We start from the raw sequence: 26,703 nt of genomic DNA, 5'->3' as shown, positions 1-26,703 counted from the left end.
GAAATTAATCTTGGTAAATAACACGAAAAACAACTTACATACGAGTGACAAGTTAAAGGAAACATTGACTCTGTTATTATCCTGAAGCTATTTTGCTGATGGTTTGACTATACTTGTTTTTTTTTTATTATTATTATTTTGAGGTAAGAGTCAATGATCAACTCGATACAGAGTTCTTCTAACTGATCACCTTGATCTGGGTGGGCGTGGTTTCTCCCAGGATGACCTTGCCCCCGTCCATATGGTGCAAGGGCTCACTGAATTGTTTAATGAATTGAGGGAATATTTTTTGGAAGGTTTATCACCCAGTAAACTTCCAAAGCCTCTGTGGCCAAGCAACACTTTACTACGATTTGGTCTAATTATTATAACGATTATAAAATATTCCAGGAACAAGGAACTGTACAAATCCCCTTTTGCTCCCTTAGGTTAAAAGCACTACTATGCCTCCTCACTGGGAAGTCTTTTTTTTGGCAGAGCAATAGAATAACATGTAGTAACGTGTAGCAATATTCTCTCTCTCTCTCTCATGTACAAACATTCTGTGGTAAACCATTTCTTGTTCACATACAGTAACTTCCTTAAGTGGTTCCTGAAAAGCCTATTTCCTTATAACTGGTACTCCGCACATAGCTCTACACACACAACACGTTTCATTACACTAAAGACTGTTCATGAGCAAATGTGAGGTCACTGCTAAAGGGGAAAACACCAGACTGACTCACCCATGGACACACACACACACAAACACACACACAAACACACACACAGCTGGAAGAGGTGTGTGTTGCGTATACAGACAGTTAAGGTCAAGTTATTAACTGCATTAAATTAAAATGAGATTATTACACTCTGTAAATGCTTGGAATAGATTTACAAGTGTCATTCCATTCATTTACATAAATTTGAGCAATTTGGTTGATGCTGAGTCGAGGCTTAAACAACTAGCTAAATTAGCATGATGTCTGATGACTCACGCTTTTAATGTGTGTACCTACATACTACACTATCAGCTTTGTCACAACTGCTCTGAGAAGCGTTTTCAGCAGTTTTCTTCTAATAGGAAGACACTAAAGCTATGAAAATTACACACACAGTATAAATATATATATACTTATAGTATATATATTTATATAACTTATATATATAATTGTAAGCCTTAATTCAGATATCTTTATTTGACACTCTAATGGTACAACACAAGTTGTATTATTGTCTATTTTGTTGTTGTTGTTGTTGTTGTTGTTCTTCAGCTGCTCCCTCTCCCTCTGCCCCAGCGAATCATCTGATCTGCATATCACGAAGAGCCAGATGCACTTTCTGATGCAACCCTCCCATTTTTTACCCAGGCGTGGAACCAGCACAGAGAGTTAACCCTTCAGAGGCTGGGTTAGTTCCCTGCCCAGGAATCAAACCCTGTCTGTGGTGGTGAGAGACAAGTTAATTATTATAACTATTAGAAAATCTGTTGTAGGGCTAGTTATCTAGTAACTGGTAATCGTAATCTATTATTTAATCATTACAATTTTTTTTGGCCATTATATTATATTATATTATATTATATTATATTATATTATATTATATTATATTATATTATATTATATTATATTATATTATATTATATTATATTATATTATATTATATTATATTATATTATATTATATTATATTATATTATATTATATTATATTACATTATCGGGGTTCAAGCCCCAGCACCACTATTCTCCACTGTTGGGCAACTGAGTAAGTCCCTTAACCGTCCTTGCTCCAGGGGCGCTGTATTATAGCTGCCCCTGTGCTCTGACCCCAACTTCCTCAGCCAGGATATGCAAAGAAAAGAATTCCACTGTGCAGTAATGTATGTCTGCCGATAATAAAGGCTTCTTGCCCTCAGGTGTTATATTCTACTATTTATCTGAGTTTAAGGGACTATTTGAGGAAATTATTTTCTCCCCCTTATTCACAAAGAGACACTTTTTACTCTTCAATCTCTTCCGTAATGTCTAGCAAACCTCAGACAAATCAAATACTGTGATACGTTTCCTGTATCTTTCCTGTAAGTCTTTATATGTATGGTAATGTGATCTCAGAATTCGTCAATAATATTTGACTAACAGTCTGTGACACTTGAGATCAAGCCAGGACTTTCCCTGTGAGCTGAGTGCAGTAGAAGGTGGCCTGATCCAGTGATCTCAGCAGCAGAGAAAGCAGCGTCAGCATGACCAGTGGTGAAATATTCAAAGTTCACTTCCCGTCTGCTCAGTCTGCTCACCTGTGGCTCACGTCTGCCTCGTCAAATAACAAGGCTAAAGTCTGACTCACTGCCTGACACCTGTTTGTACCTGCACCTGGATTTCAGCTTTTCCAAGCCTGGGTTGTAGTTGTGTACCTCATTGCATGTTTCAGTTATTTCAGAGTAACTGACTTACATTTTCAATTCACAGCTCTCTATTTAGGATATTTATATGGCAAACATGAAGCCTGAGTCATCTGATGAAGTAGAATTCTAGAAGGTTCTGTGTGAGGTTTCTCCAGGTTCTCAAGTTTCCTTTCACCTCACAGAAGCATGCCAGTTGGTCTACATTACTAGTCTTAATCAAAAGGATGAATGAGTGAAGGAATATACAGTATACTGTATATCTTTAAAGGTTTTACAGAGGTTTTATGTTCTTGTGAAATAGCCAATTGAATACTCAGGTCCTGCTTCTGGACTGAATGAACGTCTCACAGTAGACGAGTTCACCTGGATGAAAGAGTTGAAGTGTCCGTTGGGTTAAGCACTTACTCCTACATTGGCTTCCTGTAGACCTTCCCATGGCTGTCAAAGAGCTGAGTTGCCTTTAAAAGAAGACTGAAGCTCTAGCACTCACTATAAAAACACACTTGACATGTGTATGGACTTGTTCTGCTGTACGGATTGGTTACAGGTAGCAAACTGACCGACATTAGCCCAGGGTCAGACAAATTTGGTGGAACATCGATAGGGTAGGTACCTGGGATAACAAACCATGACCATAGGACCTTAGGGCCTGACCTAACACTGGTAGAGTCAGAGGTGTTCTAGATAAGGGTGTCTGGTTATTTTTTATATTCTCTGCATCATTGAAAAATATTTCACACCCACACTCTTACGCACTCATACATGCAACAGTCATGTTTTAGCCCAACCCTGACTGGGGCATGACGATGGAATGGGAACTATTCTACTCTCTGGGCAATCCCATACCCACTCCAGGCTCTTCCATCACCATGGTGGATTTCTCAGGGATATTTCTTCTCTGGCTTTAGTTAACCTTAAATCTAAAGCACAGATAACTCTTTTTTTGCAGAGGCATGTCACACTCCTCAGTGGTGGTTAATGAAAGTAGACACTTGGGGCTTTAAGTATTTGTAGTTTTTCTGAAGTATTTCTGTTTTTACTTAGCCTACTACAGGCAATATTTTAATAAAAGAGGTACAATAATTTTTTTTTTTTCAAAATCTTCAAAATAAATGGTGATATCAAATCCATTTCTTCTCTCTGGAGATGCCCCAAGTCTTCGTTTATAAGCAGCTAAAATCTGAAGGTGTTTATCTTCAACCAGTAAATTTCTGTGTAAGGTTATCCAACAGAGGGAAAAACACATGTCTCACACTGAAAGTGTCCTGACTCATTTTATATCAGACTTGTGGCCATAAAATAATTAAATAAGTAAATAAATAATCGTTAATCGATTTCTGTTCCATCGGCAGGATGGACGCCAGTGTACCGGGGGAAATGGTTAACTTGTGTTAATTTGTACTTTTGTACTAAAACACTTAAGGCTTTAATCAGCATTCCCCAGGTCACACCTCCCAGAATGTACTGCAAACCTTATAACATGCCACAGACTCCCAGAATAGACATTGCTCCAATGTTAGGTTACTCCCTGGGAACATTTTCTTAGACTCTGAGATATTGCACTAGTATGAAGACTTGATTTTTGGGCGTCTGCTAATTTACGGTATCGTACTATTAGAAACAATTTTTCTCTTGTTTGGTTCACTCACCACACCCACACACCTACGCACTCATACATACACCAGTCATGCTGTGACCAAACTAGCCTGGGGTGGGATTAGTCTCCACGCCATCACAGACATGCCCCTCCAGGATATTTACCCTACCAGAGATTCTCACTCTCAAATAAAACAATACTAATAAATCTGTGTCTGTTACAATTGTCAGCTCACTGAGGTAAATTCCTTGTGGGTGTGGCTTCTGTGCATTAAGTTACCTTGTACATTAACATAGTGTATATTGAACACTCATTTATATACCACTGCTGTTTAACCCTTTTCCCCAGCGCACTGGCATCCATCCTGTCAGCAGAATGGAAACTGACTTATGAGACATTTATTATTAACACATTGACTTTAATTTCTAACTCTCAGATAAAACAATACTTTTTTATGATTGTCAGCTCACTGAGGTACATCATTTCTGTTTGTACCTGAAATGTACTAGCATATACACTGAGGTGTACAAATTTTTGCTAAGTAATCTCTTTTTGTTGACTTTATTGGACAGTTAAAGCTCATTTATCTACATATCATTAATATTCTTTTTTATTTTCAGGTTAGAAAACTTTTGTTCATTATTTATTTATTTATTTATTTATTTATTTTATTACAGCCTGATTTAATTTATATATATATTTTCTTTTGATTATAACACTTTAATCACCTGCTCATGGATCAGCCTTGTGGATTGGGACGTTCCCCTCACAACTGTGCATACTGTACATAGCCCGGATTTTCACACCATCCTAGGAAAGATTTGCTTTTCAAATCAGATATGTCAGCAGTCGTTTGCTCTCATGCTCCTGGGTTTGTCTTTGATAGCTTTGTTTACTGGTCTCTACTTTTGTCTCCATTCATCTCTTTGTAGTTTGTCCGATTTTTTTTTGCCTGAGTAACGTCCCTGAATAATGCTTTGTCTTATATTAATGTTGGTTTCATTTTCATGTACATGTGTGTTCGAGCAAGCTGTGGAACTTCACCCCTACATATATCTGTAACAAATTAGAGGAGATTGTAAAGATTAAAATATGACAAAATGCAATGTTACCCATTATCAAAAGAGTGAGAATTTTCACTAAACTCTAGCTGGCTAAATGTCTATTCTTAGTCTGGGTTATTTAGATAGAGTGATGCAACAACACTCTACAGTATGCTTATAAAATACATTTTGTTTCTTTTTTGAGGTAAAGTTATAGCACTTAATAAAAAATCACAGAAGACATAACGTTCATCATTTAAATGCCTAGAGTACAGACATAAATATTAACCCTGTTGAAAACTTTAGCCTGGTGACCGACTTCCAGCTGTGATGGCACAGGCCGAGCTGGACAAGCTGGATTTTTCAACAGGGAAATCAGTGGGCTAGATGGAATGAAAACTTAATGGTAACAGAGATGTCAAATTAAAGTTTCTGTTCTTCTCTCAGTTCAGGATGATCACATTTTCTGTTGCGTTTTGGTACCTAGCACAGTTACACTTTTCATTTTCATTCCATGAGCCCTGGTTGCAACTCTCAGGCTGTAAAAACTGTAAATGACCCTCACCCATTTCCATCCACCCACCACAGTCTGATGCAATTCCTTCAATTGTTTAGCCACACAACAGCCTGAGGGCAAAATCCCCCTCTGGTTTTGACTCAGTTTCACTATCACTATGTAAACTTTTTAAGATCAGGTTTTATTAGTTTTGGAATACATGGATATTTATAAGTTTTTACATTTACATAATCTAAATGGGATGAAAAGTAAAACTCTTATTGTGCCACCATTTGTTTCTCCTGTATGTTGCATTAAATCATTTTAAACATTTTCAATCCCTAATAATCCAAACAATGAACGATGAAAAACGTTAGAATATTGATTATTAATATACATATTTATAAGCATTTTTTTAATGTAAAAATGGCATTTTATTTATTAATGTGTGTGTGTATATATATATTAGAAATCTGCAAAACTTTTAATAATTTTAAACATCACATTAAAATAACCACCTGCTCTCAGTCAGTCATTTATTTATTTATTTATTTATTTATTTATTCATTCATTTATTTATGTATTTATTTATTCATTTAATCTAAAATAAATAAACAAATGGATATCATGACATAAACAAAAATTTTAGAAAAGAGTACTGATATGATTTATCACGATATCAATATTATCGTCATATCGCCCGTGCTATGTAACACCCTGCAATAACAATATATAATATGTAAAATATAAAATATGAATAAGATTATAACTATAATAGTAGTGTTGTTTAATAAACACGTAATAATGTGAAATCTGAGTGGTAATAGTCTCTGAATGTTGCGTGAAGCTGAAGCTGATCTAACTTCACCACAGTGTTGCGCAACGTGCGTCGTTGCTTAGCAACCCGCGGCCCTCCTACCACGCGCTAGAGCACTCCGGCCAATCAGCGCGCGGCGGCTTCCAGCTGATGCAAGCCGCGGCGTATAAATACAGCGCGAGCGCTGTCGGGGGCATTCACTCCAGCTTCTAGAATGTACGACAACAGTGTGAAGAGACAGCTTGTGGTCGAAGCGGCCGGTAAAACCTCAGAGTTCAGTAAAGAAACGTCGCTAAAATGGTCTATAGTCAGGCTTTGGTGTTTGGTTACGGCTTGTCCGCTGGTTCCGAAGAGGATAACCTAGCCGAGATGTGGAGAAAAGTGCTGCAGCACTTCAGAGCCGGGAAAGAGACCGCTGGACGCCTCAAGAAAGCCTCCAGCTCCTCGAGTAAGTGTAGAAACATGTAGAAAATACGCTTATTGTTTACTGTTAATGTGTTTTAAATGTTAATCTTAACTTTAAATACTTTTTTAAACATTGCAAATTGAGAGTAAACAGCTCTCTCTCTCTCTCTCTCAAGAAAGAACACACCCACTTTCTGAACTAGGCTTTTACTTATTGTATGACCTTACTAATATATATTCATGTTTTTGTTTTATCTGTCGGCTTTCTCATATGAAAGATAAGTGGGTAGATAAAAATATTAAAAATAAAATATAAGTAGAATTTATGTTTAATAAATAAAATGTAATAAGGTAAAAGCCTGTAATTCTATTAGATAGATAGATAGATAGATAGATAGATAGATAGATAAACTGATAAATAGCTACGTGCGTTCTCTTCTTGTTGTCTGCGCATGAGCAGTGGCGCAAGTTTCCAGCTGACGTCACGAAAGATGAACTCAGCTGATAACAGCGTGACACGCGCACGTTCACTCTCGGTCATCGTACTGAATGTCACAGTCAGTAGTTTCGTTTCGTTTGACAAGAAATTAAAGTTAAATACCTGCAGTTTGCACAAAATTTGTATTCATCTTTTTAGTACTGTGTAATACAGTGTGTAGGACACTGCAGAGGAAGGGGACATATTGCTAGAAAATTAGCAGAACCTTGTTGGACCTACATGATTATCATTAAAACTAAATCACTCTGATTGTCCAAATTAATTTGACAATTTTCAAACAAATCAGTGGTCTTGATCTTTGATCACAGACGTTATAGCCTTGTATTTAATAAGATAAGGACGAATGATGATAACTAAACTTCATTCACCTGTTCATACCTGAGGTGTGAAAAAAAAAAATCATAGCCTTTACAACATGAAGGGATTCGGTATGCAGCCTTTTAAAGTTTCTCATCATCTCATCCTTACAGGTCTGGAGTCAGAGTGCAGCCTGGAGGACGATGACCTGGAAGCGAGTATCCAGCTGCAGCAGCAGGATTTGGCTGCGCGGATCGAGAAGTGTCTTGTAATAGCGAAAGCGTCGAGTCTGCACTGCAGTGAGCTGCTTGTACCGGCTCGCATGAGCACGCGTATAGCAAGAGACATCCTCCGTGCATCGGCACACGAGCCGTGCGGTCTGAGAGGAGCTCTCATTCACCTGTTCACCGAGACCCAGGCAGGTTTACAGAAAGTGGGCACGGTGACTCCAGAGCACAGCCTCACGCCCACCTTCGAGCTGTCTGTGGTATTCCAAGTCGATCCTCAGCGCTGGCCGCAGTTAAAGCATCTGCTCGGGTCCGAGAAAGTCCTGCGGCTTCGACCGGAGTATCGCCTCATCAAAAGGAAGCTGTACTCGTCTGCCAGCCCTACAGTGATCGAGTTTTGAGTACGGGAGCTGGGTGAAGACGAAGGAGGGAGTAGGATCTGTATCACTGTGAAACTGTTACAAGCATTTTTGCACTTTCCAGAATTTATTACCTTTCCTACAGAAGTCCTTGTTACTGCTGATGTTTTTTTTTTTTTTTTTCAACCTTTGCACACTTCTGCACTGTTTACAGCATGTATGAATGTAATTACTATTTATAGAATGTCTTCTGTTTTCGGATGCACTGTTTTGGGAGGAAAAATTACATCTCCCTAGAAAACACTTATTTCACACAGACAGGTTTGTCTTTTGTAACTATTTAGGAAATGTGTGCAATTTGTGCAAGGTTCTAAAGAGCTAAGCTGGTTTTGTCTCCAAGGTGTGTTTTTTTTTTTTTTTTTGGTATCCTTATTCCCTCAGAATGAAAGAAAAATAAAATCTTTGCACTGTATTCAAGTGTTAAGCTTTTATTATTTTTATTTCAAAACACTACATTTTTCAAAGACGCACTAAACATGTTTTGGTCAATTTAATATGACTTAAGCCTCTAAATATAACGCTTGGCACAAGGCACTGAAATCCAAACTGACCATTGAAGTAACATAACATCTCAACAACATTGTGCTTGATTCGTCAGTATCACTTCAGAATTTTTTTTTCCTGTAGTCAGAATTTAAGTACATATATATCTATATATATTTCAGTCACATGTTTCAAATGTTCAGTATTGCACAACGACGTCACGTTACTTTGCAAAATTGCTGAGGGCCTGATCTAGAAATGTCACAGTGTCATGATTTTAGTTTCACGTAGTCAGTGTTAGGAAACGCTTATTAATAATGCAACGTAAGGGTTATTAACAAGACCAGTAATACATTATGAACAAACAAACAAATGCAAACTCTAAAGCAATCGGATTTCTAACGTTTTATTAACTCACATAAATTAAAACAAGTACAAAAAAAAAAAAAGGTTCATTTACATATATATATATATATATATAGAAAGTTTATTTTCTTTCACTCCTTTTGACCTCTTTTAGGAATTTATTTCATTCGTCTTTTGAGCCCAAACACATTGCACACCTACTGAAGGTTAAACTGAGTAGATTAAAGGATTCATTAAAACAAACAAACATTTACACTATGTTCCCTTTACCCCAGTCAGCCAAAATATGCTCAAAGTCTAACATCAGATTTGTTTGTTTTTCACTGGAGTAAATACTCACTTTATTAGAAACACCTGTAGGTTCATGCAGTTATCAAATCATGTGGCTGCATCGCAACGACGCGCAGGTAGAGGTAAAGAGCTTCAGTTAATGTTCACATCAGAATGGAGGGGGGAAATGTGTGATTTCAGACCCAGATTTGGACCGTGGCATGGTTGTTGGTACCAGGTGGTCTGGTTTGAGTATTTGAGAAACTGCTGATTTTCACACACAGCAGTTGCACAGAAAAAAAAAACATCCAGTGAGCAGCAGTTCTATGGGCGGAAACCCTTTGTTGAGAGATCAGAGTAGAACAACTAGACACTCAAGTAATTACTCTTTATAACCACGATGAGCAGAAAAGCATCGCAGAGCACACGACCTTGAGGTGGAGGAACTACAACAGCAAAAAAAAAAAAAAAAAAAAAAAGCACAGGTTCTTCTTCGGTCACTCACCGGACAGCATTTTACTAATTCCTTGCCTATCATTAACTGAAGCTCTGAGTCTATCTCTGCTCGATGCTGCTGCTGCAACGCGATTGGATCACTACACAACTGCGTGAACGCTCATAATACGTGGGCTGGTGAGCGAATATATATTGCTACTCGTATCTTAATTAGCAATCTTGTATTTACAAATGATATGGAATGATGTTAAGTGACTCCAGTTGTATAAGATGGCAGTGTTCAGCTACACGGTGAACTTTTTTTTCCCATGTTTAATACATTACAGCAAGACCCACTGTGTCCTAAACTACACTGAAAAGCTACAGTGGCTTTGTAGTAAAAAATTGGGCATCGAATACTGATCACCTGACTCCTCTCTACTAGCGGGGTATTTGTGTCTACTCTGACTGGTTAAATTTATTTCCGATTCAGCAAAGAAATAATGCTGACTTTAAGAACAACATTCTCTTCTAATGAGTCCATGAGACACTGTGCTCTGGTCTCTCTCTCTCACACACACAGAAGTCTATCCATTCAGCTGCTCAAAACATCTTCACAATCAAATTCTGACCACGAACCAAGATGATGAAGCTTCTCAGACACTGAAAACTTCTTCATACTAAAACTGACACAGTGATCAAGACACATGCAGCACTAGTGTTTCATAGGACGAATACACACTGAGGAACAATCACATCCACATCGAAATGAAGACAGAAGGACATGACCGTGGTCAGTTCACAAACGAAGCCGTACCCTACGCTCACACTAGCATAAGACAGACGACTGTTCGTTTCCTACACATTGGGGTCTAAAGTTACTTTCACTACCTGCCCCAAAACATTTGTCCCCAAAACTGACGTGCAAAAACAGAGGTTTCATCTTAACATGTCATATACGCCCGGTCGGTATAGGTGTATACAGTCATTATGGGGAAAAAATACAGCTTTGAAGGAAGATGATCGTCGGTGTTTCAGGTGAGTGTATGTAGCTTTGCTAACCTGCAAATAGATCTAGAACAAAGCTGATTGTGTGATGAATTTGTGCAATATTTAATTTGTTTTTAACTCCAAAGCTTTACAAGCCATGTAGGGCTATTTTTGCTTTTTATAACAGACAAAATATAAGCATACGATTGACTTGTTGCTTGCTAGTGTAAAGGTGTGTCTCTCTCTCTCACACACACTTTCATACACATGACAGCACCAGTTCGTTCTGTTTGGTAACTCCAGGTGTGAGAGGGAGAGAGTTAGAGAAACACAGATCAGTCCTAAAGATGTTGCGGACTTTCTGCTCATTTCTTCATCTTCATATCAGCCTCGATAGCACTGCGGCGCCCCCTGGTGCCTCCGTCCTAAAACAAGAGAAAAGGCAGTGACGGAAGGAAGGAAGGAAGGAAGGAAGGTGAGAGCAGGAACATGAGCTTCTCTGCAAAATGAACTACTTTCTGTTAGCCGTGACACACCTGAATCCTGACTGTACACACTGAATCCTACAAAGAAATATTTTTTTATTTGAAATCAAGCATGACCAACTGCTTACTTCTGTTACAAGTAAGCCAAAGAATGGAGGAGAATTAAATAAATAAATTAGGTATGTGGTCTAAGCACATCAGTCCGTCCTACTACAACAGGGGAAAATTATTGTGTGTTTTTGTGTGTGTGTGTGTGTGTGTGTGTGTGAGAGAGAGTGTGAAGCAGAAAGACAGGCCTTAAGGGGGCAGAGAGAAAAGCTGAGCTGGATACTTACAAAGAGAGAGAGAAGAAAAGCAGGAGAGGCCATGGGGAGACTGTCCTGTAGGAGGACAAACAGCAGTGAGAAAGAGAGTCTCACACACACACACACACACACACTCCCACACACACACATCTCTATGCAACTCACAACAGACAGAGATTTATACAGACACACAAGCAGATTTACAGACAGACAGAGTAAAGCACATATAAAAGCTTTCAGAGCAAAAAGGAACTTTTCTGTTTGTAGATATATTTAGTAAATTGACTCATGATAAACTGGAGCGTTTCCACATCAGGAGCTTTTCCGCAACAGGAACCAGCAATGGATTTATTCATGATGCATTGGAGGCAAAGTTGCGACTTAAAAGTGCAGATCAACTAGCTTTGTAGTGATTTCTAATAATAATTATAATAAAAAAAAATGTGTGGGCCTTCATGTTGGCATCTATAGTTTATTCCACTTCAAGTAGGAAATGACATCTTGCAAATGAGCACTTACAAGGCATCACATATGCAGTATTTACTCCTGAGCCGCATAATCTCCTACTTTCCTGTGGAGCAGAAGCTATTGGAAGTCGAGCTTTGCATGTTGTGCACAAATCACTGATTACTAAATCAGGTTTTAGCATCCTCAGCAAGCTGGACTGTTTCCACATCGCTTTTTCTTGCACAGAAGTGTACACTGAACACGGTCTATTAAAATAATATTCAAGGCAGTAAGACCGTGTGACTCTTCACTCTCATCCATGTTAAAGTCAGATTCATTTCAATTAATGTAGTCACACCAGCTGCCTTTTTCCTGTTACGATCCTCTCAATTCAACATTTTAACAGTCAGTTCCATTAATTCCCAGGGTTGATCATGACATGAGCCGAGTGTGTTTGTGTACGTTTTGCACGTTGTGGAATTAAAAATCACATTGAAGTCTCAGCACCAGCACCAAAGTATTGCAACGTCCCAAATCACATACTTATGCACTATTCTGTGCCACTGTGTAGCATAAATAGTGTGAATCATGAAGTGTGTTTACACTGAAAACTCCAACAGGATTAATTATTGCACTTTAAGTACCTGGACGATGCATTTATTCAACTGAAAAAAAAAAAAAAAAGCGAAGTAAGGAATGTCGGACACTCAACTCCGTGTGATGGAAGAGGGGCGGGGCTACCAGGTGCTGACACTGGACGAGAAAAAATGTTCAAGATGGCCGACGACACTCCGATGGAAGAAACATATCGAAAATGTCTTTTAAACAAGACGCTAGAGTAAACAGTGCACAGTGTGTACTATGTCATTTCATACAAGTTTATTTCAACAAGTTTGACATGATTAAAATAACCTGAGTATCCAACACACAGCTTGCACACTGTATTTAATTATTTACAGTGAGAAAGCACCTTAATGATGCTCTGAACTGCAGTGAATAGAATAGTGTGAACTGAAAAGCTTGGCATGCACACTAGACAAGGAAAAGTAAAGATTCTACGTCGTTGCTTGGTGCTGGGTTGATGTTCAATGTTATTGAAAAAGCTTGTAAACCTAAAGAAAGCTTAAAAAATGAATTAACACTCAACGAATAACAAAAACACAAGGAGACATGTGCAGAAGTTTGGGAAAAGTTTTAGACCAAGACAACTACATTAGTTGCCCTGGTAATTTCTCAGTATTTAGGTTCCCAGTGTTATCGCTGGTTTCACATGTCTCATATGTACTAAACCTCTCAGCACTTCCTGACTACTGTGTTAGTGATCTCTCACTACTGAAGGCTTGATGAATGGATTTATCAGATATTCCAGCATGGGGTAGAATAAGCTTCGATGATCACATCACCACAATGTGGCACTCTCATCTAAAACCAACCTTCATGTGTGTTTGCAAAATAATCTAATAAAATAATCTAATAAAAACGGGATTTAAAAAAAAGTCAACTTTCTTCCAGTAGGAGATGCTCTTTAAGGAACAGTCACAGGAACCACGCAGCTCTTATTCGGGAGGTTTCCGCAACTATCCACAAAGTTTATAGACTGGTGAAGATGGATATGAAAATGAGATTTCGTGAACATTTTGTCTGAAAGCAAAGGAAGTCACAAAACACGAACACGACAAAGCATTGTATGTTCATCAGATATAGACCAGGAGGAAGCTCACACACATGTATTAATACGTAGACACACATACCCACACCCACACCCACACACAAAGACGAGCTCAGTAAAGGCGGGATGGAAATGAAAGCGAAAGAGAGAAACAGTGCGTTTCAGTGCACTTTTTTTTTTTTGTCACGCCCTTGTCGATGCCACATCCAGTATACCTCTGTGGAGAAAGCTCTAGATCTGAACGAAGTCTTCAGCAGGGACACACTCCCCTTTCTCATTAAACACAATGTAAAAACTCTTAGAGCCTACTCTCTTTACACTGTCAATTTATACACTAGCTAACAGGCAGGTGTGTTAATCTGCTACCAGGAGAACAAGCTAGCAGATCGATTGGTTTGCTGCATGATGCCAATATGTCTAAAACATATAAAATTGAATTGCTCCTATTTGGACATACAAACAGGTATAAACTCAGCAGCCCTTGTTTATCGAACTGGATACGAATTTATTTGTAAATGGGTCACATGATCGTTTACTTAAGAAATTAGGTATTCATGAAAAGCCAGTTTGTTCAAAAACAAACTTTTCTCTCTCCTACGATGGCTCTACAGTTTGGGTAAATTTGAAGGAGATGAAAAAGACACGCCAATGTAACCCTCAATTCACTGACTTTGAATCAAATATTTAATATATTCTACCATTTCACATTAGTTCCATGATTCAATCCAAAAGAATACCATAACTTAAATATGTCTAACCTTTTAAAATTAGGAGGAAAGTAATGGCACCTGTGTGTTTGTGCCTGAGCTGCATTACTGGAGGATTTAACTCGCGCCACACCTATGAGGCTTTCTTTTACCATTTAGTTGTCGGCTTGCTCTTTTCAGCACTGAGGTTTTTGCCTTTTATGGAATTTTGTGGGCGTCGCTAAAAATAAATCAGCTGTGCTGTGAACACGCAAGAGTACTTCTATCACTACTTTATCAAAATGTCCACACGAATAAGATGAAAACCTGAAATGTTTGTAAATCTAGCTAAATTTTTTTTTGTTACAGTTTGGCCTGTAAAACATTTACACACAGATTAATTAATTTTTTTTTATTTTATTTTATTGTGAAATGGAAACTATCAGGTCGGCATCTGAAACATTTTTCGCCAATATATAGTCAATCTCCATGGCCTTTATCTGACAAAGTTTATTTCAGTTAAGAAAAGTAGGGAAAGGGAGCGGCACATATGACTAAGAGAAGAAATTACACAAAGGGAAAATTGTGAAGGAAAATCAACAAGGGCGTGTTGAAAAAAAAAAAAAATTACTGAAATTTGGGGAAGCCACTGATGTGTGTTTTGTCTGGGATGCAGCTGAGAAAGTTCAGATCAGTGCTTGATAGACAGATGGCTGATGAGCGATTGCGTTTTATGTGTGTGTGTGTGTGTGCATGTGAAAAAAGTGAAGTGACTTGTGTTTGATAAAGTGTGCATTGAGAGGATGAGGTAAAATATCTCTAATGTGTGTGTGTGTGTACACCTTTCACAATTACTACACCACTGACACAACTGTAAACAATGACCGTAAAAACATATAAATAAATACAATAATAATTAGGGCCAAGTTTCCCAAAAGCCTCGCGATGATATAATCGTACAGACACTTTTTTTCCGTTTTTGAAGATGTGGTATATTATTGTGAGGTTTCCAGGTCACACTGGTTGCTGTTGGATCCACATGGACCCGCTGTTTTTTCAGTATCAGTTTATTAAATAGTGGTGACGTCCTTAAATTTCACATATACAGATGAAATTTATATGTGACTAAAATAACAAGGTGTCGAAAATGAACATGTGAACAGTAATAGATCATTTAATCTTTGATTTTATTTTAAAAGCTCAACAGACCCTAACTCACTGTCTCATCATACACCGTGACTAAGGAAACCATGGCACTGTAGCCAGTTTTTGTGTGAAGTTTTTGGACAAATTGTCTTACAAATGTCTTAAATTAGCCCTAATTGCGTGCTTTTTAAAAATATTTTTCAATATTTTTTTTAAAAAAATCCACCATATTCTGCTATAAGCTGCTAAAGTGGCAGCTTATAGCAGAAGTTTGGTATCATTAGCCATAGACTGGGAAATAAAATGTTCTTGATTCATTTGAGATGATTCTATGCTTCTAACATTCATACACTAGATGCTAAAGTACATAGCGCATAGTGTAAGTGCATAGTCATCTGGGACGCAGCTTAAGTACCGCTTGCTCTGCTACATAAAGACTTCTGGTTTTGAGAAACCTGGCCCCTCAGCGACCATATTCATCACACCACCACAACATGCACGGTTTATTTCAACTGAAACAAATACACAAGGCAGGGATGACAATGGGGATGGTGGCGTAAAGGTGACATGGGGTTTTCTTCAGGTCTGGTGTGTTTTTAAGTTATAGATATTTGTACACATGACTGGAGGGCACAGAGAGGAGACATGCATATGAAAGAGGTTCATGCAGATGGTGCAGTCACAAACCGTCAGCGACACGTTGACATACTGCCCAACAACCGCAATAAAATCTCACCAGAGAAGGTTTATGGCTGGATTTTTAGCCAATTTCATTTAAACTGATACTGGGACAGTGGTTTATGTGCCAGTGTGGCAATACATGAATGATGTATAACTGAGTGTTTAGTAAATCTGAACTGTTCTCAATGGCAAATATTATCCCTGCTCACATTCTAGCTTAACATGTTGAAGACTTACCATCAGATGACCTTTTTAGAAATTCATGACAGCTGAGCGTTTACTTGATTGATGATTCTTGCTTCTTGGGACGTCCAAGACCACATTTACACCTGGCATTCTCACGTAACCGCTATCAGATTGCTGTATTGCAAATTATATGCAAAATCACCTAATAACACCTAATAACACCTTGATCACCAACTTCCTGTGGTGTTCCTCATGAAGAACACTGTGATTCTGTACAATGTTCTAAAGTGAAAGTTTCATACATTTATAGCTAGTTTGCTTGTGACAGAACTTCATGATATTCGTATAAAAAGTGGTGCAAAGAGGTTTTCTCTAAGATCAGAGAATTTCTTTTGGTATTTCTGTGCTCCTGTATTCAGTCTGGAGGTTATTCACTAATTCTCTAACCGTATTGTGTGCAACTGTTTAAGTAATCCATATAATATGGTGTGTGTATAGAGGAAATGGATGCGTGATGAGGTTTACACTTTATATAGACACTCAGGAGAGAGTGACTGAATTAGAGTGCATTTTAAATACACTTTTTTTCCTTTTTGGATGCAAGCTGCATGAAACTGCCAGGTGTAAACATGATCTGTGTGTATGCATATGTTTAATCTCACTAACCTGTTTGTTAGTATCTTGTTTGGAGTTGTTCCTTTTCCTTCGGGGCATGGCAGCTGGTTCTGGCTCTAAATGTGCATCTTTGTGTGCTGGGCTCAGGCTCTAAGTATATGAGACTGTGGGTTAGCGGGTGTAACGCTATCCTTATTGACAGGGACTTTAGCAGGCTTGGGGATTGTTTCTCCAGCCATGATTAAATGAAATTGGGTTTCTTGTCTGCTCTCCCTTCCACCACAATCAGTGTGTTTGGTGTGCACATCTCACCTTGTCATTAGGATCTTGTTTACGGTTGGCCTCTCGCCCGCGCAGGCTCTTGGCGCTGATGCCCGATTCAGACGTCTGCATGATGAGCTGAGTGGCCAGAAATTGCTGGATTTGTTCCAGGACATCACGCTGCATCTCCAGGGCCATGTGGTAGACGTCGTGGTCTGAGCTGTTGTACATGACCGCGTTCTGAAACATTAGCATGATGTCTCGCTGGAACTCGGCTGTCGTGCGGATCTGCCCCGTCTCGATGTTCTTCTTGATTGCAGAGAGGTCCATGGGCCTGAACAAATGAGCAGGAGGACTGAGTGACTTTAAACAGTTCTAGAGGCTATTTATAATACTTTCTTTAAAATCGGCACACTTCCCTTCCTTAAGATTTTAATTAGGAAAGAAAATTAAGGGGGTGGGGTGGGGGTCATACTACTTCAGCGCTTACTCTTAGAATATGAGCTCTCCATCATGTCTGTGTTTTATTACCTGTGTACGATGCTGTGGTAGCCAGGAGCGATGTCATCAGATACAGGCTGCAGAAACACACTTGCATACCTGCACGTATAAACAAAAATAAATTTTAAAATCACCAGCCAGAAATAAACACAAAATGAAATAATCTGATGAGATATATTATCTCACAGCTAACCTGTGATTGGCTGCTGCACGCCACACCAGCATGATGGCCTTCTTCCAGATTTTCTGGGCCTGCAAAGCCTCCTGATCCTCACTACACATTGAACTAGCACACAGGAACAAAAAACTTGATATTTGCCTCATTATCAATTCTATTCTTGCTCAAACTCTGCAAACACTCACACACTACTCACAACTGGGAGGATGCAGGGCTGCTGGCGGTGGAGTCTGCAGTGGTGTAGCGCTGGGAGTTAGTGCCGTACCCGTCCTCACTTTCACTGGCTGGTGGGTCTACCTCTGAAAGATACGGTCCCTCTCCGCATTCTTTCATCTCCATCCCTTCATCTGCATCCACCTCACTGCCTCCATCTTCATCCTTCACCTCCTAGTGAAACGGAGAGAAAAAGAAAAAAAATAGAGAGAGAGAGAGAGAGAGAGAACATTTAGCAAAAGTGCAATATATTCATGTCTACTTTATCCCTGTACTACGATCAAACAATAGACGTCATCAACTCTGCTTGTTCATCACATTTAAAATCTCATACCTTTGGGTCTCTCCCAGAGGCAGAGCTGTCCTCCGAGTCAAGACAGGGTGTCTCAGCTTCGGGCTGCGTCCACTCCTCACTCTCGCACTTCACAGACGGACTGGGTGTTCTGTTCTCCGTCTGCTCCTCTTCCTGTGCTCCATCCACCTCTCCGTCCCTCTCTTCATCACCTGCCGTCTCAGGCTCATGTGTATTCCCAGGAACTGCTGGAGGAGCGGACTCAGGCTCCTCTGTGGGCATCTCGGAAATTCCGGTCTGTCCTACCTCTTCCAACATCACAGATTCCACCACAATAGCGGTGGGCGCAGGTGAGGGAGAGCTAAGCTGGGGACCAGTAAAAACTCTGGTCTCTGGCTCAGGTGCTTTAAAAGGCTGAGATTCCCAAGGGTCGGAGAGAGGGTGGCCCCCTGCCACTGCCTCTTCACAGAGAGAGAGAGCAGCCTCTACTGCTGCTGCATCCAACACCTCCACTGAGTCATCCACCTGAGAGAGAGAGAGAGAGAGAGAGAGAGAGAGTGAGACCAATACAGGTTCGTTAAGAAGAAAAAAAAAATCAGTAATTTGCTCCCTAAATTTCTCACAGGAGAAAGAACACCATCATCATCGTGCCTGATCTGGGATGTAATGAAATCACAGAGTAGCACTTCCAAATGATACTTTTGCACGTCTCTGGGTCTATAATTTGTACCTTTTCTTCAATAATGGCTATAATATCCCCCACTGTCTCCAGGTCCAATTCGTCCTCCATGTAAGACACTGCCACCAGGTCCTCTACCAGCTCTCCCTCTCTCCCCTCAGTCTGCTCCGACCCAGACTGTACTGCCAGCACTGACTCTGGCCCAGAACATTCTGCCCCTACGCACACAAACACACACACTCTTATTTCAGTATCAGCATCAAGAACATCAGCAGAACACTTACAAAACGCCCAGTACTGTGATATTTTATTTTTGTGACAAAATTAAAGGAATACTCCAGTGACATCTCTCTTACCGCACCTGTAGTATACATGACATTACGATATGTTTCACATAAAACTATTTCATTTTGTTTTAATTATACTGTATACCTCTTTTAGGTTGAAAAACCCTGAAGGATTCCTTTAAAGATTTTGCTCATTTCAATTGCTTAACAGACAGAAAAGCAAAGCTGCAGAAAGGTGTAATAAAGAGAGTGAGAGGCAGAGACCTGTGCTGGGTATAAAGTGGTGTCCAGAAGCAGGAGGGGCTACAGTGGGGGGGTTAGAGGGCTCAGCGCAGGCTGGCATCTGGACTGCGGGAGTGCCTTCCAACAAACGCGATAATGTTGGTGCGTCTAACACACACACACACACACACAGATTCAGCGCTAAAGACACACAGACACAAAGCAGCAGATTCACTTCTATTATACAAATAATTGGGACGTCAGACTTTTCCAATTCCAATCAAGCATTTCTGATTTTAAAAAGTCCTACAGTCTGTAGGGATGGACAAATTAAGCATAAAGTTCCAGTGTACCTGACTAGACACATGGAAACCTAATTCCACTGCCAACAAGTCTAGTCTGTCTATTTGTGTATGAGAAACACCCTTAAAATATCCTTTAAACAGGAAGGAAGCTAATGGAGAACAACTATCAGACATTTGATCTGGCTGTAATCTTGTCTGGATCAATTCCAATATCTCATCAGATCGTTGCTGGTGATATAAATCCTATAAACGATCACTCACTCACTCAGTTACAAGAACTTGTGCTAATTGTATCTCAGACAGACTACACGAAAACACACTGCCTCCAGAACTCAGTGACAAAGGTGCAAGAAAAACCAAAACAAAAAACAGTAGTAGCGAAGGTCATACAATAACATACGGCAAGCTACTTAGCTAGTTAAGACAATAGGAATCAAACAATTGAACAAATTCCTGTGCAGTTATAGTCCTTGTCCTCTCTAGGTGATCATGCTTGTGACCTTTAACAAAAAGGCACAAAGTTTTTGCCAGACATTTTGACTATGAAATGTAGAATTCACAAATATCACAACCCTGGCTAGAATTTTTATTTGCAAGAAACATTTATTACATTTAACTGCGAGGGGATGTGTCGTGTGCAGTTTGCATGCAATTTATTTTTTATTTGCCTTAATGTTGTTTCCACATTCCTGCATGTTCCAGTTTCTGAAAAGATTTTCAATCATACTAATTAATGTAACTGGGAAAAATAGTTTTACCTACCTACCTATCTATCTTAGATGAATGGCTGCAAATAATACCGATAATAATACCGATTTCTCCACCTCTACAAATTATAGGGCTGCATTCGCATTTTCAAGAGACACTAAAGGATCTTAAATACTTTAATGTGTGGGTTTCTTTGTTTGGAATAATTCATCCTTTCTAACAGCGCAAATGCAAGCAAAATCACAACGTAACACACTACAATTTGCAGGCAGCGTAAGGTAATGTTAGTTGATGGAATTCTAACAGTGGGGCGGATGATGAGTCGATTTGTAGCTTGAAATAAAATTGAACAGAGAGGTTCATTAGAGAGTCGCATCCCAAGGAGACACGCTGATTGAAGATCCACAATCAGTATCAGACAATTTATAGGTTTAAATCCTAAACAGACCTGCACACAGCGTTGTTAAAATGTGCACATTAAGCGCAGAAACCTGAAACAGCGAGTTAGACAGAGTGTGAGAGAGCACAGTGTGGCGGAGGGAGGGTTTACCTGTTGAGACGTCGTGGCTGGTGGAATGAACAGCTGCAGGAACATGGATGTCCACAGCATGAGCACCATTGCTGAGAGCGGCAGCCACCTCACCCTCCACCACCTGAACACAACACATACCTTTTAGCAACACAGCTATCTACAAGTGCAGAATACATGAGGCTACATTGTTTACTGGAAAATTATAAACAATTTACAATTAAGACAATAAAATGACGTCAAAGACATGCACTGCATCATCGGTAGCTTTAGCAGAATATGGTCAGTGTCATGATACTTACCAGTCTGGGGCTGGCTGATAGGAGGCTTCCTTTCTTCAGCAGCTCAGACAGCAAAGGTGAAGGTGGGGGCGTGGCTTTCTGATTTGGGAGCTTTTTCTGTGGAGATTCGTCTATCAGAGTACCCAGGCTTTGTTCTTTATGCACTGGGCCAGCTGCCTCAGACACTGGCATGAACACTGGCACACCCTGTGCCTGAGCAAAAGACACAGTGATTATGATTGGAGGAAAGAGGTCAGGTTGCTACTGCCACAAAGTCACCTAAGCAGATGCTTAACCGCTGACCTGTTCAGCACTAACAGAATTAGACTGGATCTAATTCTACCTCAGGAAAAATGTAAAAATATAATGTAATGTGCATAATGCAACACCTCTTAAAATTTATAATATAATAATTTACAGAGACCTCTAGATAAAGGTATGGACTCACCATAGGACTGGGACAGGACTCGTCTGTCATTGGCTGAGGGGTGTCAGGTTGTGGGAGGTCCATGCTGGGAGAACTAGCCCCCAGTGGAGAGCGGACAGTGATGCTCGGGTGCCTCTTTGTGTTTTTAGCGGCTTGCCGTGCTGGACACACGACATCGAAAGGTTTTCACAATTAGAAACATGACACATCTGAAAGTCTTAATGCGTCATAGTTTAAAAACAGGACAGTGTTTTTTATCCATGGAATTTTAATTTGCTTTCTGAGTGTAATTCTGCTCTTTTGCACTTACCCTGATAGGCTGATTCTGTAGCTCTCCGTTTCTGCTCAGCCTCCTCCTCCTCCTGTTTCCTTTTTCTGGCAGATTCATTCACACACCATAACTATGCAACACAAACTTGTTCCAACAATCATTTGATAGAATAATTATAAACTAAATAAGTGGAAATACAGATGTTTCTGTTAAAGTGGCCAATGAGAGTATGTAAAATGGGTAACGCACAAATCATACGCATGTTTCTGCTCAGCAGAACATACTTATGTTTACTTTATCAACAATTTCTCCTCAAGTTAAATGAATTACTGCTACAGAAGACATCTTTATACTAGCACTTTCACACACAGGGGGCGTGGCATGGTGAGTCAGTAAGATGCTACACTTACTGTTCAATCTCTACCCACAGCTCCTCCAGCTTGGAGTCCATGTGTCCTGCCTGAATCAAATCCACCTCCTTCTTCAGCTTCCTGCAAGCAACAGAAACGGAGTTTGATTATTAACTGGAAAAAAAACCTTTTTATTTACAGTTTTCAAAATCGCAGCAGATTTTCTGCAGGTTTGGGCGGAGACATGTCATGTGACGTCATCACAACACGCATTCAGCCAATGCCCTTTTGTGTCACGTATCACGTGTCTTGAACATGAGTACAGCTATCAAAAAGTAAGTAATACATGTGTCTTCAATGGAAGGTGTTTAAAAGAAAAACCCTGTGATTGCAGTTTCACTAGTTTGAAATTTTGCATCAAGCATAGTGCAAAACAAGCATATTTGGCCACAATAGTTACAAAACACTCCATGAAATCCTGGAGCGACTGGAAATCCATCGATTATTAGGATTTTTTGTGAAGCGTCCACCAGCCAGGTGCCTGGGAATGAGTTACTATAGAAATGATAATATACACTGATCAGGCATAACATTATGAGCAGTGCCAGGTGAAGTGAATATCACTGAAGATCTCATCATGGCACCTGTTAGTGGGTGAGATATATTAGTCAGTATATGAACATTTTGTCCTCAAAGTTGATGAGTGATGGCGAGACGACTGGATCAGAGCATCTCCAAAACTGCAGCTCTTGTGGGGTGTTCCCGGTCTGCAGTGGTCAGTATCTTTCAAACCTATCCTTTAATTCCTGTAAGTTGCAAGGTGGGACCCATGGAGGCCCCACCTTGCAGCTTACAGGACTTAAGGGATCTGCTGCTAACATCTTGGTGCCAGATACCAGAGCACACCTTCAGGGATCTAATGGAGTCCATCCTCGATGGGTCAGGGCTGTTTTGGCAGCAAAAGGGGGACCAACTCAATACTAAGCAGATGGTCATAATTTTATACCTGATCGGTGTACGAGAACGCATTAATAGATATCTGTTATGTTAATTACATTTACTAATTACATTAGATGTCACTCGACACTCTAAAATGTTCCGTGGGCCATTTGGTCGGTACAGTTAGCACAGATGATGAGTGCAGGAGAGTCAAAGGTCATAACAGACACCTGTATTTCTCCTGGGTGTCTTTGAGGAGTCTTTTGAGCTCGTCTATCCTCTCTGCTGTGAGCCTGCGCACGATCACATCCTCGATGGTCTCTACCACTTCTCCCTTTTCACCACGCTTCCGTCTAGAGAACATCAACACATCATTAGTGTTCAGAAAACTCATTTTAACAGCATGCTTCATTCTGGTACTAGGACATCTTCCAAAGCCATGTGTTAAAAACGTTGTGTGTCCTGCAGCAGAAAAACAGACAGAATCACAGTATAGGACAGAGAAGGAGGACAGTTCTTCAGCTGCTTCACCCTCACAAAAGAACTCAAACGTTTTCATCTTAAATTTCTCTTCTCTGGAAAGCTGTAGTAATCTGCACTTATGTATTTATAGATCATTATTTATTGCTGTAGTTACTTCTCGTTATCCTTACACATAGTACAAATACTCATTGTTCAACATTAATAAAATCATATAAAAATTATTTCTAATCTTTTTAATATTTACACGTACCTAATTAGTCTAAGCTGCAGAATTGTGTTAAAAGCAGCAGTGCAGTGTGTGTGCATGAAGCCAGTTATGATACTCACTTTGGGGCCTCTGTGGTCTCCAGCAGCTCTGAATACTGGGAAGCGCAGTGCTGTGGTGTTCACAGAGAGAAGAAATGTGCGTTATTCTCAAGAAACAAATTCTCTGGGCTGTACGTCTTGGAAAGGGTCTTTTCCAATGAACTGGATACGCAAGTATAATTGCTTTAAGCTTTAAGATGTTTGAATACCTTTTGAGAAAACCAGTCTGGAGGACGGCCTGGCTCAGAGAAAGGTTTGATGGCTCTGCTCACTGACACCCTGGAAGGAGAAGAAGGAAGAAGAAAAAGGAAGAGAGAGAGAGAGAGAGAAAGAAAGAAAGAAACATGATCCTATTACATGTTTCTTATAATGTTACATATTTTAATATGTTACATATTTAAAGCTATAAAAACATCTGGAAGTTGAAACTGGAAATGTTTCAGAAACTAAATGGCAATAATCTCACACACATTTACTTCTCAAAATAATAAACTGTACAGTAAGTGCTATAGATATGTAAATATGTTAGAAATACATTAGTTTAAGGGGGGGGGTACTTTGTTTACTGTTCATATTATGAGCATCACTTGCTGAACTCAGGTGTAGAGAAGACTGTCCTGAAACAGACTTTTCATTGATCACACGTTGGAAATTCCAAATGATGAGCTTCACTTGAACACAGTATTAACTGGGCCAATTCTGAGCTCTTAAAAAGAAACCGAAAAGGTTGAAACCCCTGCTGTACTACATCTAACTCACAAATATCACACCTGTAACACTCAGTTGGTGTACACAGAAAACTGCAGTGACTTCAGTACATGGTGTGGAAGAGGTCTGTGGTGTTTGTTGTATAGCCAATGGTATGTTTACGTAGAGATACAGCAGGATATAAATAATGCGCACAACCCTTTACTCTGTAACCGTATTTATTAACGTAAAACAGACTTGCTTAAAACTCATGTGCGTCACAAAACAAATGATGTAAAGCATTTTAGTATGTCGTTAAGTACACTATATTGCTGTCGTTAAGTACACTATATTGCTGACCCCTTCCTGTTCCAACATGACTGCACACCAGTGCACAAAGCAAGGTCCAGAAAGACATGGATGAGTGAGTTTGAATTAGAGAGAAGACTGCGAGCCAGTCCTTCTCATCCAACATCAGTGCCCGACCTCACAAATACGCTTCTAGAGGAATGGTCAAAAATCCCCATAAACACACTCCTAAACCTCGTGGAAAGAGTTGAAGCTGTTATAGATGCAAAGGGTGGGCCAACTCCATATTAAATTCATGTGCATGTAAAGGCAGAGAGCCCAGTGTTGGCCTCACAGTCTCTGCTGTAATTCATCCCAAAGGTGTTCTATCAGGTTGAGGTCTGGACTCTGTGCAGGTCAGTCAAGTTCCTCCACACCAAACTCACTCATCCATGTCTTTGTGCACTGGTGTGCAGTCATGTTGGAACAGGAAGGGGTCATCCCCAAACTGTTCCCACAAAGTTAGGAGCATGAAATTGTCTTGGTAGGAAGCTGAAGCATTAAGAGTTCCTTTCAGTGGAACTAATGGGCTGAGCCCAACACCTGAAAAACAATTCAATGATTCAGAGGGGTGTCCCAAAACTTTCGGCAATATAGTGTTAGATGCACGAGCTTGGTGTGTCCATAAGTCAGATATTTGTCTGTTGATAATGTGAGTTCCTGACCAGTTCTGATCTCCGCTCCTCATCACTGAGGAGGCCAGGCACAGCTTCTCCCGGATGGACCACGGCTCTGTCGGCCCGAGGGACAGCATCTTATGTTCTACACAAACACCAAGGATATACGATTTACAGTACAAAACTCAATTATACATCATTTCTATACAAATACAGAGAGTTCGTTAGTGTTAGTTATCTACACTTTTGTAGCAGAAGTGCTCAATTTCAAAAGCTAGAGCTTAAATAACTCTCATGTCCCTATATAAGCTCACTATGAAGGGAATGACCGAGTCCTTATCCAAGCCCAAATAGACAAGCTAGCGGCTTAAACTGCTTCCATGGCAATTAGCTTAGCTAGCTCGTAATACACACCAGGCTTGTCTTTTATGTACCAACTGGCTAAACTAAAAGCAGCAAAAACACATACTGAGTAGATAATCCGTATTTATTACACATTGCACCCTGTAGATAACAGTGTTTGTTTTAACTCGCGCGTTAGCTATCGGTCTGACTAGCTAGCTTTTTGTTAGCTAGCCTCCGGTTAGCTCGCTAGCAAGACTGAACATAAGTCGTTTTATTTTAAAATGACAGACAGCTGGGCGGAAATCAAAGACTAATGAGCTTTACGGTTTACTCTATATTCTCTCGTGTGCATCAGTAAACATACAGCTTCAGCAAATTTATAAATCACTTACTCCCGACTCCGGTGGACATTTTGGCGGCTAGCTGCGCTCAGCGCACGTTTGCCTCTATTTACAGCTCTCCGTGCGCACTTCCGCCTGGGGCGCGTGAACGACGTTGTATTTGTAGTCGAAGCGTCAGCACTGTACTT

The 26,703-nt window shown here is 39.9% G+C and overlaps 2 protein-coding genes across 7 annotated transcripts; one reads left to right on the top strand and one right to left on the bottom strand.

Annotated features, from left to right (window-relative positions):
• The first annotated feature begins 6,522 nt into the window (after positions 1-6,522).
• si:ch211-39i2.2 (DNA damage-inducible transcript 4-like protein-like) lies at positions 6,523-8,593 on the top strand. Its single transcript, XM_058407953.1, has 2 exons — positions 6,523-6,782; positions 7,709-8,593. Exons 1-2 carry the CDS (start codon positions 6,632-6,634, stop codon positions 8,161-8,163), a joined length of 606 nt encoding a protein of 201 aa, XP_058263936.1. The 5' UTR covers positions 6,523-6,631; the 3' UTR covers positions 8,164-8,593.
• brd8b (bromodomain containing 8b) lies at positions 8,589-26,680 on the bottom strand. Of its 6 annotated transcripts, XM_058407948.1 has the most exons (20): positions 26,567-26,680; positions 25,878-25,974; positions 24,387-24,456; positions 24,199-24,248; positions 23,619-23,741; positions 22,510-22,590; positions 22,139-22,203; positions 21,850-21,989; positions 21,423-21,614; positions 21,142-21,244; positions 19,621-19,746; positions 19,121-19,287; positions 18,433-18,915; positions 18,082-18,272; positions 17,901-17,993; positions 17,738-17,806; positions 17,258-17,540; positions 16,997-17,095; positions 11,546-11,590; positions 8,589-11,150 (listed from the first exon to the last, which is right to left on the bottom strand). In XM_058407948.1, the coding sequence occupies exons 1-20, from the start codon at positions 26,583-26,585 to the stop codon at positions 11,091-11,093; spliced, it is 2,556 nt and encodes an 851-aa protein (XP_058263931.1). In that variant the 5' UTR covers positions 26,586-26,680; the 3' UTR covers positions 8,589-11,090. The 6 variants fall into 6 exon arrangements, with proteins under 6 accessions (XP_058263931.1, XP_058263932.1, XP_058263933.1 ...); XM_058407949.1 differs by lacking the exon at positions 11,546-11,590 and having other exon boundaries at positions 26,567-26,679; XM_058407950.1 differs by lacking the exon at positions 16,997-17,095 and having other exon boundaries at positions 26,567-26,679.
• Positions 26,681-26,703: the final 23 nt, after the last annotated feature.

The sequence above is a fragment of the Hemibagrus wyckioides genome, linkage group LG14, assembly GCF_019097595.1.
Source record: "Hemibagrus wyckioides isolate EC202008001 linkage group LG14, SWU_Hwy_1.0, whole genome shotgun sequence".
NCBI classification, from domain to species: domain Eukaryota; kingdom Metazoa; phylum Chordata; class Actinopteri; order Siluriformes; family Bagridae; genus Hemibagrus; species Hemibagrus wyckioides.
This window is presented reverse-complemented; position numbering and strand designations above follow the sequence as displayed.

Excerpts from the sequence above, each read along its gene's own strand:
- brd8b (XM_058407947.1), bottom strand. Across the intron at positions 22,591-23,618 it reads GACACCCAGGAGAAATACAG|GAAGCTGAAGAAGGAGGTGG; the intron begins GTGTCTGTTATG and ends TGTTGCTTGCAG. Across the intron at positions 21,615-21,849 it reads AGTCCTGTCCCAGTCCTATG|GCACAGGGTGTGCCAGTGTT; the intron begins GTGAGTCCATAC and ends TCTTTTGCTCAG.
- si:ch211-39i2.2 (XM_058407953.1), top strand. The coding sequence starts at position 6,632 with ATGGTCTATAGTCAGGCTTTGGTGTTTGGTTACGGCTTGTCCGCTGGT. Across the intron at positions 6,783-7,708 it reads GAAAGCCTCCAGCTCCTCGA|GTCTGGAGTCAGAGTGCAGC; the intron begins GTAAGTGTAGAA and ends TCATCCTTACAG.